Source organism: Pecten maximus, chromosome 6 (assembly GCF_902652985.1).
Source record: "Pecten maximus chromosome 6, xPecMax1.1, whole genome shotgun sequence".
Lineage (NCBI taxonomy): Eukaryota > Metazoa > Mollusca > Bivalvia > Pectinida > Pectinidae > Pecten > Pecten maximus.
The window spans coordinates 33,730,687-33,745,160 of NC_047020.1; the positions used below are offsets into that span (position 1 = coordinate 33,730,687).

The 14,474-nt window shown below is 34.7% G+C and overlaps 1 protein-coding gene across 1 annotated transcript in view; it reads right to left on the minus strand.

The window, feature by feature from the left end:
- Window positions 1–4,934: 4,934 nt before the first annotated feature.
- Window positions 4,935–14,474, minus strand: part of LOC117329590 (myosin type-2 heavy chain 1-like) — a 33,404-nt gene continuing 23,864 nt past the window's right edge. The window contains 2 exon segments of the mRNA XM_033887600.1: window positions 4,935–8,608; window positions 8,610–9,767. Coding sequence (XP_033743491.1) covers window positions 8,342–8,608; window positions 8,610–9,767 — 1,425 coding nt within the window. The 3' untranslated portion in view covers window positions 4,935–8,341.

Genomic DNA, 14,474 nt, shown 5'->3' on the forward strand with positions numbered 1-14,474 from the left:
AAATTGAAAGCTCCAAACCATGAAAGGAAATACACACGAATATTTCATGTTATACAGTATACACAGCTCCCACTGGAATAGTTGTTAATCGCTTTCATTTTCTAATCTATCACTTCTTTCGTGCATCAGTAAGCATAGTTTCTCGTGCGGACATTTTTACTCGAACAGTATAGTTTTTTTTTTTTTTTTTTTTTTTTGAAAATGACGATCTACAATATCATCTCTATAATGTTTCACAAATTCTATGAATACGCTATTTATCGTATTTGTCCGTATTCTATTCTAAAAAGAACAGAATACTATAATTACCTGGATACAATGTATCATTGTCTGTCAAATCGGAGCAGGGTCGTGTCACAGAAAATCTGTTGTCTGATTGCATTTAGGTAATATACCATGTAGTCCCATATGACACGGATGAGTGCGTATGGAACAAAATGTCGCCAATATACATCTTTTTAAATAGACATTTGCATTCAATTTTCCATCATGGCCACTCTGAGAGGTGCAAAGAAATATATTTCCTGTCTCGCACACACCAAAGTTTATATTATATCTTGTAAAATTCGAGATAGTTAGTAATACATGTAGGTTATTGCACATAGGAGATTCAAGCAGTTGGATATGTTTCATATTGACAGAAAAGGTGTTATTTTTCAGCCAAAGAATATATCGACTGATATTAACTGATAAACTGACTTTAGTAGACATCGGTCAAGTGTTACCCCACTATTTGTTATTTCAAATTTTCTAATTGAAAAGTTCGTTAGGAACAATTATTATATGGTATCGAACCGATTCAAAAAATTGTCCTTGTTACGAAATTTGCTTAAGAGTTACTTCCCTTTGGCCAGAAACGTGAATTCCCTGCAGTCAAAATGACAAAAGATTTAAGGTCACCTTCAAGATCTTGTTTACCGCAAACGCTTTATTACTATGAACGAAGATTATAGAGAATGACGTCACGTTTACAATACTGTTGGTAGCAACGTATATGCCTTGAGGTCAAACACAACCAAGAATACCAACAGAGTAACAAAGTCATCATTCTAGCTCAAAATGGATAAAATATTAACAAAAATATAAAATTTGCATGAAAACCTTTGAAACAGTATAATGAAAAGAAAACCGGTCTTCCCCGGCTGAGTTAATATTTTTTATAATTCCAGTTAATTATTTTATTGTTAAACACCCTCTAGCAAAATTAGCGTCACTGTATAAGTGTCGAAAACGTAAAAACACGGAAAATGCAGAGGCAGAGACAATCGTGCCAGAATTAGATGTTTTTTGGTCAGACATAAAATCTTTCGTATTATTTACTCTGTTACTCCCATGATATCGACCGAATCATGGCGTCTTGTTTTATATTTTGTACTTCTTTTCTTTCCTTTATTTCTTTGAAAACCTCATTGATTATGTCCTTTAATGGTATCTTTGTTGATTCTCAAAAATATTCTTGTGTTTGTCGTCGTTGTCGACACTGTGTAAGTCATTCCTGTGTGATTACATATGTTATTGATTATCATACCCCCGCCCCCTATTATAAATGTTTCTATAAAATGTAACATAATCTATATTTCTTCATAACATGGAAACGTGATGTGCAGAATTAAAATCGTTTTGAACAGAAAATACAGAGAGGAATCTGTTGGAATGGCAGTTTTGTAGTATCCTGATTTCCACCAAATTCTATCAATGTTGCTTGTCATAGTTTGGATTTGTCGTTAATTAAGTAATAAATACAAATATGATATTACGGGTAACACAACAGATGCGACGCAGGATGACACTTATTCACATCTGAAGAGGACTTCAGATTCATAATGCGTTTCCATCTGTTTTTAACTTTATGTTGTTTTATTGACATAAAGTTCATACTCTTCTTATTCATTGGTGTGTAGAACATTTTCTCTCTTAATTTAACTAGAAATCGTTGAAAATTATGTTTACCCCTGGTACCATTTCAAATCACAGTAAGATTACTGGTTTTGTGTCGTGTTGGATCGACGAAAGTGCGTGATATACAGTTAACTGTATCCGGATTGCGTGCGTTGATCTGGTGCTGGCATATAAACCTTGAGGGATCATTCATTAAGGAGATATATCTGAGGGAGGACTGTTAAATCATAACAACAGAAGAAATCAGATATTAATTATTTATACTAATAACACTTCTGTTATGGCACATTGTCTTGGAAACGCCGGATAACAAGCCAATATATTTTCACCTGAGTTTGCCTTAATGCAATGTATATGGATATATATATATATATATATATTCTTCATATCAATCCAACAGGTGGAAGTATTTTGATTTGGACTGCCGTGTTTATTCATCTTGCACATAGCCGGTGCATTGAAAGTGACTCCATAATGATAATTAATTATAACAATATTTTAAAAGTATTTTTTTACCACTTATCACAGCAATATAGGCATCTTAAAGACGTTCACAAATTATTATCTTTGATTTTCGGGCCGTTAGTTAACCACCATAATCTTTTTCAACTCCTCGGAGATCCTAACAGCTTAACTAGCACTTGACATTTTCCATTGCCATATGGCATTATCATTGATAGCTGCATCAACTGGAAAACAACTGAGTAAGGTATCTTGTTCAAGGTCATTACACAGTGCCCCTGCAGGGACTCATAAGATCACTAGTCCAGCTTCCTAACACTAATCCAAATTTGAAGGGTAACACCAACAATATACTTACTCTTCTTATACATCACTCTAATTCTGATTTAAAATCGGTAAAAACGATAGCAAGAATCTTGCAAAATGCTTTGTGTTCCGAAATGGTAGGCGTGGACTTATCCAGCGACGAAACACGTCATATAAAATTTGTCTCTAATCATGAAGGCGGGCATATCTTTCATCTGAACACAACTACTGGTACAATTGTTGATCCTTATTTAACTTGCATTTGACCCCTTAACCATATTTCTGATTCTCTTATGCAATGTATTTACATAAAATACGTGGATTTTCTGTTTACAGTATAACAATGATTGTTTTACCTGATGTATAGTATTCCTATATCACTACCTCTGTTTGATGTATGGCCTTCACGTCTGTTCAACTGACATTCTGCTACGATTGAATTGCAATAATAGGCAGGTGTTTGCGTGAGTGCATTTGCCAATATATCTGAGGCAATCGGATCAATGTCATTGCCATGGTGTAACAAGCACTATGCGTAAATTGATTTCATGCACCCAATTAAACAAATGAAAATATTTCTATATAAGGTACAATATGCGTCCGGGTTTGTGTTTTGCGTGATTTCCATATCAATATTCTAGGATCGTGAAAGATAATACTACTCGTTGGTAAACATCTGCATTACACGTACTGAAATGAAAAGCGCATTACAACACGAATATCCATATTAATCAAGAATAGACTTTTAAAGAGCCAAAGCTTACCTCTTTATTTCATTGGAACCTACCGGAGATATCCTGAATTATGTATCAAATTATTTTTTAATATTAAATTCACCTATTCATATGGGATTTTACACGTACTGAAATGAGAGCATATTACAACACGAATTTCCATTATAATCATTGATAGACTTTTAAAGGGCCACAGATTACCTCTTTATTTCATTGGTACCTACCTGGAAAATCCTGAATTGTGTATCAAATTAATTTTGTATATCAATTTCACCTATTCATATGGGATTTTCACCTTTAACATATCATCAATATACTAGACCTCATGTTTTAAATTCTAAATATCTATGAGGGATTGTCTCATCATGAGTTTCATGGATAGTATATAATGCGAAGGCGCAGGGTTACATCGAAATTAAAGTCTTAAAGGTACTTTTCATTTCTGTTTGATAACGTCATTAGAGCGAACTTTTTCAAACTATTAATTTCTACAAAAATATTATTCCTCTCACTTCCTTCTCGCTCTTGATAGGGAGTAGTCTTTTCCTTCCTAGTTGACACAGTCTTCTCTTCTGTCACCATTCACAATAGAATCACGTCATCGCTTCATACAGTTACCGTGTAACAACAGGATCCCATTCCATGCTCAACATGATGGTGAGATTTACGGCAGTAGAGAGTGAGAGGAAATTCGATAATTCCTATCTGATATATAAAAGGTGTAAACACTTGAAACCCTTGGAAGTTAAATGCGGGAAAGGTGAAATTTCATCATATCATGTGTTCCTTATTTATACGTGTATCTGATACTGAGTCAATGTAGTTTGGATCCGAATCAACCTGGGCTCAAACAAATCATTCGCTCCTGAGCGATATAGAAAGACGATTGTGCGATTTCATACAAGAATGTTAACTTTAGCTTCGGCTGATTTTCCTATCACCTGCACATATATTCGAGGTTTGAAACGTACTAGTATGTCAACTGACATTGGAAATAAATCAATTAGAGAGTTTGTACAATCTTACTATCTCCTATCTCTTCTTCAGTACGTAGCTGATACCGCCGATAGAATAATGCACTTTTCTGTTTTAGTCTTGTATTGTTAACTTCAGTCACTCATCCTCAAAATCATTATTCCTCGAACAAACCATTCGCGATTCACTATCCTTGTTCGTTTTACTACTTGGTATACTTGTTCATTGTGCTGGTGCGTGATTATAATTCCCTGTGGTACCCCCACTATATGCTCATATGGGGCGACAAATGTTGGTGACCATCAGAAGATGGTTGTCTGTTGCTGCATCTGCATAAAAGACTATGAAAACTCAATCTCCGGCTCCGGCATATGTTGCGACAGTTCATATCCAATCATCCCGGAGTCCTTGACACGCCAATCAGTCATCGTTTTGGTGTCTCTCTTGGCATATCATCCGTTTATCTTACCTTGCGGCTTGGACATGGTGTCATTTTGAATGTATTACTCCAAATTATGTTTTTCATCAGTAAAATTGAATAAAAAACAAAACACGTAGTCTATTTTCATAAAAATGTAATTTGCGTATTTGGCATATAAGGCATTTGTGCTAACATATCTCGACTGTCGTTTGGTATAAAGCATACACATAACACATGATATCCTTGTAACCTATTATCCCGCTATGGCACTCATTCATACAGGATGGATCATTAAGAAACTTTATCAAACATTCGCAGACACAGACAGAATACAGTGAAAACTGTTGATATGCTGTCAATGTTTTGTTTCGCCAAAACATTGGCTCTAAAAGCATTTTTCGCAGATATGAAAATTATATCCATGCATAAGGTTTTCAATTAGGAGGTGTTTTGTGTTTTTTTTCTTATTTCATCTTTAAAAAAGGAAAAAATTAAACGCATCGAAACATATGCTTATTTTTGGATTTGTCAATTATCAATTGGTTCAATATTCGCGGATTACTAGAAAGTTTGAACCGAAAGAATTATCATTCGCAAAATTATGAAAATGACTGAATTTATTGAAGGTAGTTGTTCACATTGCTCATTTACGAATTTGCCCAAATTAGAGCCCGCTGCAGCTCATGAAGTAGCTCGGAACTTGAACGGTCGCTATTATTATTCGAGCCATGTATACTCATACCCGCCCTCTGTTTACATATTCATGCAACAATATAAGAAATTTATAAACAAACACATTCAATTATAGATCGAGATTCAAAAATATATACCTGTTTCAGCGTCAACACTGAAACAGAGATGTTTAACGCTATGAAGAGGATAACAGTAGAGACAGTATACATGATACCGAACACTCATGAGTATGGACATTATGTAAAACACTATTAAAATTTTGATTTCTGAAGAAGTGCAAATAAAATGACTGATGAATCAAAACTTATAACCATGTAAAGATGAAAGAATGAATAACAAGATGAAACAAACAATAAACAAACACATAGACATGCAATGCACATGTTTGGTACTTACTGTGGAACACTGGTTCAAAAACAGTTGGCTTATATGGAAAATGTGTTGTTTATGCTATGGAACTTTGACATCGTGTTGTATTTATCGCTGATATTTGGCATTAGGAGGAAGGTGCTTATATATTAACGTGCCCCTGTTTAGTAAAACAATATTAACTTATTCAACATTTTGTTATTTTCATTTTTCAGAAAATATAGACATGGTAACCAAAGAATCTAGTCATGCAAATCAAGTGTTTAACACTAAAGCATCTGTATCTAGATGATGTTGTCCTATTCGTTTGTTTGACTTCAATTTCTGTTTACCAACAAAACAAAGTATTGCTGTGTGGCCATTTTGTTATTTAATTACTAGATTGTGTGTACCGGATACTTGAAATAGAAAAATATATTTTTAAAATATGATTTAAATGTCATAAATTCACAATGAGGTCATTGTAACTTAACATGAGTTCCGTTTAACAATGTTGGTGGCGATAATTGACACACTGGTAAACAATTTCACCTTCGTGTTATTAATGTTACTTGTAATTCTACTGGCTCCAGCACCAAACACTTGAGGTCGACCAACACTATAGTTCCATACACATCAAAAGATACATTTTCTTTGAAGATAGAATGAATTCTCGACTTCATAGACACACGTTTCTAAGCATCACTATCAATAATTGATAATCTCATATGTCCTTTCTAGTTAGATGTCAAAGACCATCATGTCATAAAAGGCCAAACCCTCGTTACACATGTATGTTAGTAATTCTGTGGTCTATGATTTAATGTTATTGTACAGTACATTTCGTCGTGTGTTCTGTCAGAATCTGTCATTACAGAGATATACCTGAGGGAGAACTGAATTCATTTGGAATTTAAAAGCGGAATCCAGTTACCATTCATAAAAAGTTTGATTGTAAACCAAAAACACGCTAATTATTATTCTTAACACCTTTTCAAATATTCTATTCTCATATTTCAATTGAATTGATCATCAAAATCATAATATTTATTTGATAAAATATATCGACCGTCTACAATTAATAACCAGCGGTATCCAACGCTACATTCATGATGTCACAAATATGGCCAAGTTGTCATGTAGTGTTAAATATACGATATACGTTAGTGGGTCATGGTTTTTTGGTGGAACAGATGTCTTGAAAATGACATATGTTTCAACATTATTTTTCTTAGATCTGTCTTAAGAACACCATCATAACCGAAAATTACTGATTTTGTGCTTTGAACGAGTGTCTGGTTTAAAGTTATATCTGCTTTAAGAATATCTTTTGTAAGAACTACTACTTTTGTATTGGTCTTTTCTCAGTAAGATTTGATTAACAGAAGTGATTTCTTCGATGACTACATTAATGAAAACATATCGATGATTACAATAACCGAACATCAAAGGAAATACAAATGAAGATTTTAACAATGAAAATGTTTGCCAAAAAACAATAAAATGTTAATTGAAAATATCTAAATCAACAAAGTTGAATCGTCCACAAATTCAGTGGCAGTGATTTACGAAAGTCGATGCAAAAACAATTGTAACAAAGTTGAAATTTATATTGTTATCACAACTAATGATCATTCTTTGACTTTTCTCACTTTCCTCTTTGGGAGAGGTTATCATAAACAATAATCTCAAACATTCTTATGATGTCGACACTTACTCGTGAAAGTGTTTGTAACATCTTAATACGATACCGAAAGGCAACTTAGCGTAGGGGTTGATACTACTCACAACTGTACGTAATTCATGCTTTTTTTCTCGGAATTATTATCGTAATATTTCTTTTAAGCTAAAATGTAGTTATTTACATTTTCTAGTTTGGTTGGTTGGCCTATAAATCATTTTCCAAATCGAACATTTTCCAAGACTTGTAGTATCTTGTTCAAATAGATTTTTCGTTAACATTGAGAAATTAGGTAACCAAGAAACTGTTTCATAGAAGTATTGAAATTACTTTCACTATATATTGTATATATGACCCTGCGAGTTCATTTCAATCAGTAATGAACACAGGTCTGACTGAAAAATATATTCTGTGCGGAAAATAACGAGTGGTTCCGAATGCTGTCGCTAAGTTACCGGAAATAACATAGAGGAAATGACGTCACTCACCATCCGATCAGAATCTTATATTCATGGCCATAGGGGTGATAAACTTCCTTATACTCACTTATGATTCGCTGAACTTGTGAATAAACTTTTTAGTTTAACAAATGACTTTTTTATCATTATCAAGGTTTATATTGTGTCCTCGTACGATATGAACAATTTAACATTGACCTTCATCATTTGTTCAAGGACAAATGCATTATAGATAGGACGGAGGTATATGATGTCAAAGTGTATACGTCCAATAGATTCAAATCATATTTACGTTTGATGCATGTATATAGTCCCAGACAACGATATGCAATGCACGTGACACTTTTAGTAATACACTTTGACCTCATTCTGACGTCACAAGAGTTTTCCGCTTCCGTTTTATCTTTTCTTTTAATGATGGTGCTAATTTAACTGTCTGTGGTCGATCGAAAATCTGTTCTACGTTTTCTGGGCTGCATTTGTAAGTCTGGATAATTTCTAACTGTAACAGTTGTCCTGACAAAACATTCACTTCCTGTTCCAGTTTTTCTAGACCGTCGGAGTAACGATCAAAGTCCGTTTTATACGCTTCGTAAGATTTTTGGTTTGTTTCTACTTTTTCACGCAACAGAAACTTTTTCCTGTTTTTTCACCATCATTCGATCTTCAACATCAGACAACTCTCGCTCTATCGAAACCAGGAACTCTTCCAAATCGTGCACTTGTTTAACGAGTCGTTGTCTCTTCATTTGTAGGTTGTAGTTTTTCTTTGTTTGTGTCAAAGTAATCTTAAGAAAGTCTGCCATACTTGATTTTTGTGATTTTTCAGTATGTTTTGTTTTCTTCTCGGTCTTAAAACCACTAAGTTGCACCTCTAAGTTATCCAAATCCATTTCAATCTTCTGGAGTTTTTGTCGGTTGTTATGAAGTAAAATATGGGCCGTTTTAACAGCTTTTTCTATCTTCTTTTGTTTTTCCTTTTGATTTTTCAGCACCTCTTCCCTCTTTTTAGTCATATTTCGTGTCTTTTTAATGTAGTTGTTCACCTCGTCCATGTATTGTTCGTCTCGATCAAGCCACTTCCGGGATATATCACAGAGTTTTTCTACCTTAGCTGTCAGATCCGGAACCAGCCGAAGAATAGGAAATGCTTTTAAATCACAACTCACCATTAATTTATCCGAAAACTCTGAATCTGTGTACAGGTCCTGATGGATGCCACTATCGAAACTCTTCAACAGAAGTCTTATATTGGTTATCTCCCTTTCCAGGCCAGCTATGTACGTTGAAATCTCTTCCATGTACCTATCCGAGACTTCAAGATTGATGTCTGCGTTATTATAACTTGTACAACTCTGATTAAGTCTTTGTAACACATCCGTTTGGAATTTCTCTACGAGCATTCGTAACCCCTCCACTGTTTGTTTCACATTTTCCCAGAATTCCGTGATGAAAGTTATCTCCCCTTGATCTACATCCGCTACCTCTCGGAGCTTATTAATAACTCCCACAACCTTCATTTCACTATCTATAACGTTCAGCTTGACATTTTTCCGACGAAGCTCATTATTTGCTTTAAGAAAATTTTCGTTACATTTTTTCAAATAGTCTTCGCCTTTTCCCTCGCTCACCTCTTCGCCTTCCTTGCAGTCGCAGAATGACCCACGAATGCGCTCTACATCTATTTCCATTTCCGAGATTTTTGTGCGGATAAATTCGAGACCGTCCAGGTAAGCCCTCTGGATCCCCTCGCGCATGGACGTCATCATGGCTGGTTGTTTCAAGGTGTTCTGTAAAGAAAAATGACTTCGTTAGTACAGCAGTAAAATTTGAAACCCTTTTAGAAAATAATTCCCACTAGAATCACTGTTTTACTAAGAATAACCTTCCGGCTTGAAAGAACCCCTTCCTCTTCCTCCTCCTCCGTTTAGTGTTATCCCATCGCATCCTTCTTTGAGGCAGCTGTATAGAAAACATGTATCATGCTTGTCTATGTATGATTTTCCAAGAAAACGACAATATACTTCTGAAACCACAATTATCGTGGAGCAGTTACTTATTACAGAAAAATATCCCAAGCGATAGTTTTCTGTACGTGACTAGAATCACAAATGCCAACACATGTTCATACGCGTGATACTACAGCGCTAATTAATTATTCCAACCCACCAATGATATTTTTCAATATTTCTAAACCGATGCTTAGAATGCGATAATTGAAAAAAAAATCATCTGTTGATCTTCCCATGTGGAAACTGATGGAGTAGATCAAATATATGACTGTCCAGGTAAATGTGGAAACGTATTATGATTAAAACATCACTTATACAATCAAACCAGTAAAATATCCTGCAGGTCGGAGATTGAGAAAAATAATATACCTCCCGGTACACACGATTGTGCGTAAGAGGCGACTAATGTGGAACCTTCACAATTGGGGCTTCGATTTCGAGCAAATAAGGAAACGAAAGCGACCGATGTACATGTAAACAATCTAAAATAACTAAATACTGATTGAATTGTAAAAATCAAAATACTATTTACCATTACATCAAACATGTGACAGTGGATACAATATATTATTAGAACAATGTTAAAAGCATCTATATTGTTGTTTTGTTCGAAAAATATGTATGGATGTAAATATAAACAAAGCTATCAGTACTTTTAATCCTTTTCTGATCATTGGCACAGTGTTTTGTAGCACCAACTGACTCCCGTGTAAGTGCCAGAGGGGACAAAGCCCGAACACGTGACACTAATCACGAACTGCTGATTATAACATAATCAGTGTAATTTCTATTTCACACCACGTGTGACGTCATACAAAGGCGTTGAAACCTACGGAGCAGGTGTACTGAAGAATTGATTTTTTTTATCATTGATTCGAAAATCAATACTCGCTGACGTATACGGGAACTGGGTGTTCTCCGACAACAAAATAGCCCTTACTTGTCAATGACGGTCAGGTAAAATAACAGACGAGAGAGAAAATAAACCTGACTTTGGAGCCATTCCACCACTAAACCAACCTATACCAATCGCTCTCCTACTCGGGCACTCATTAACATGCGTTTATAGCATCCAGATAAACAAATAGATCTCAATAGATAAATAAATAAAGTAAATAGCATAACATAACATGTTATAGATATTTATTTTTATATCTGTTTATTTAACTATTTATTTATTAAAATTGTTTATTTATCCATAAAGCCAGTTATCTATTATATTATCATTAACATTCATTTTATTATTTATCTATCAATTTATTTATTTATTTATCTATTTATTTAATTATTTATTGGCTGGCTGGCTGGCTGGCTGGCTGGCAAAGTTTGGTCTATTGTTTTCTGTATTAGAACACTAACAACACATTGACAGCCTCGTGGTATGACCTTTATAGTAAACATGACAGCTGAAGGCGATAGTCAGCGAAATCTGACCGTTTTTAATTTGTTTGAGCTGTTCATGACCAATATCCTCTTATCTAGCCATTGCTATCCTCGTTAGATATAACTTCTGGAATTGATTTCCAAGTAAGGTCCAAACTACGTCATGGCGGTCACCACACCAGAGCTTTAGATAGCTGTGTTTGACTTGGCAGATCTGCTACTGTGTTGACGTACGCTAGTCTAAGTAAGATAAGCGTCTCTCTGACAGGGGAAACGTATAAGCGATGGAACAGGATGTATTACATTATATGTAGAGCTTGGAAATGTTCTTTAAGTTTTCCATGCTTAAATGACGAGTAACATATTTTTCTTTTGTTTACAAACCAACGTCGTTCCATCTCAGACATAATGAAAATAAAAACAAATATACATCTGTAAAATTAACATTCACGGTTCATAAAAACTGGCTATGTGAATCAGATTAATGACGTCTGGCTTAATTCCAAATTCAATTAGGAAATCTCTAAAACGATTATCAAGCGAAAAATTGAGAATGGTGTTATACGACGTTTTGTAGGGTAAAACTCGTAAGCGTAATCTGATCTTAGAAGAATTAACATACAGACAGGCGTACTGTTTGCTTCCTCAAAAAGTACATGCGATTTGGAAATTGAAATCAATCCCAGACTTTCGTGAGATTGAAACAAGTGAAAAATTTTGCCTAAAAGCATAAATAATGTACAGAACCTGTTTTTCTGCTCACGTTCGCTGTTGTCGGAAGATTGCTTGACCAGAGTCAGTTAAATGCTTGACGTTATTTTCATAATGTCTTTTGTGTCGAAAGAGATATATTTATACGACGAGCTGGGTAACAATAGAAATTGTATCGCTAAGTGTTAGTGGTGTGTATAAAATGCTTAGGAATTACACATTGAGAATTCATCGGTGGTAATATTATGTAATACAACATGTTTACTCCATAGATCAGCTGTAGTTTCCAACGGGGACATTGTCATTTTAACCCTAACTATATGTCCTCAATACAGCCCGAGGGTCCTCGAAATAACCGGTCATGAACGCAAAGTTGTTAATAGACATTTGTTGTCACGTGCACTTAGTACCTACTTGAAATGTGTTACGCTTCGTTTAGTGAAGGTTTTTTTCACAAGCCCTAGTTTAATTTATATTGTGTAATAACACGTTCGGCATTTGAGTATCGTGGGCAATATAAATATTGTCCAACTCAAATACGTATTATAAATCTACTTCTCTAAAATGGACTTCTCTAAACATGTAATCAAAGCTGTTTTAATCCCAAACCTCTACCAGACCTTGAACTCATGCATTACTCTAGGACGTACTCTGTGTAGCCCGTATGTTATACAGTATTGGCGATCAGGAATGAACACATTAAATGGATGACCAATTCTGATGATTCACGATAATATAGTATTTAAGAAATTGAAGTATCAATAAATCAGTCACAAATCGGTGTTAACATTTAGTATATCATATAGCATTTTATGATAACCAGATTTAGCAGAAATAATAAGCGTTCTATCCTATTTTAATCTATCTCTTTAAGATGGATATTATGAGAAAGAAAGGACAGTATTTTTGACACTGCTACATTAATAATTGCGCAGTACGTTGCTCCACAACGCACTGTGTGATCTTACAAGTATTCATATATAATGTCACTGACCCACGTGGATTAGGATTATGAATTAGTGCTATTGAATGAACTAATGTGATATGACACAATTCGTTTCTTTTACGAACACCATCGGACATCTTCGGGTCTTTCCGTCAGTCGTGGGAAAACGTTTGTTTTGTTTTGTTTTGCTTTTTACCGGAAACACCCGATGCCGTCCGACTAGTATCAATCATGATTCTAAACTCTTTAAGATATGAACTAATGTAGGCTATATTTACTCTGTTGTAACCGTGAGATAAATCATAATCAATTTCAAGAAAGCCTTGGATTATTTCTCAATTTTGACTATTTCAAAACTTAACGTTTTACCTTCAGAGTTTTCCGGAAAGACCCGACGATACCCGATGGATATGAAATAGACATCAATACACTGACAATTACAGTCTGATGGCCTACCTCTGTGTTTATCAAGTTCTCTATAGACTATTGAAACTAGTTCGGCTGAAAAGCACGTACTTGTACGCTGGCTGACTGATCTTGTAAATATGTTATTCAACGGTCCTCGATTCAGAAAGTACCGTTTTTGTCGGTGAATATTGATAAAATGTATATATCTACACAAGACTTTGAATTCATAAACACTAGCATAGCCTATCGATTGATTTGAACTTTGAAAGGGGTCTTATCGTTGTACAAATAGGATTACATATGACTTGAACTGGCTGCCACGAACGGCGCACAATACAATTTATCATGTTTTACAAGACTGGTGTTATGACAATATATTGATAAAGAAATCTCGACCGGGCAGGGTTTCTTTAAAACACTGTCGGTGTATAAGGTTGAAATACTATAGGGCCTGGTAGCAGAATAGGGTCATAGCTATGTTTGTATGTCGTGAAGCACCCAATCTTCAATATGTAAATCGTGTAACGAGAAAGAAATCTTACATTATTTTAAAGGGACTCGGTTGCTAATCATTTATCTAAACAATACTTATACGATATGCTGAAATAGATATACCTGAACTTTCCCTGTTCTCTCATAAGGGTTTAACAGATCAATGGGTGACGATGATATACACTTTACGTCAAGTGAAAGACACTTCAAAAACAAAGACGTTTTATTATGGTAACTTCATTCTAAACGTAACATCATATGTTCGCATTATAAATAAGCACTTCAAAAACTAATATATTAGTGTACGGTATTCTATACGCAATCAAAGAGTTGAGAATAAAGTATATTTCAGTAAACTAAAACAAAATATATTGTAGATTAGAGAACAGGAAACGGAAGTCAGTCAGATTACATGAACAAAAATGACCGCAAAAACGCAGACACAGTTTCGTACATGATAAATGCAATAATTACTAAAGCTCAGCAAACGATTAGCAGTTCTTTTTCATTTCTTTTTGAAAGGAATATCTCTGCGTTATTTTCAA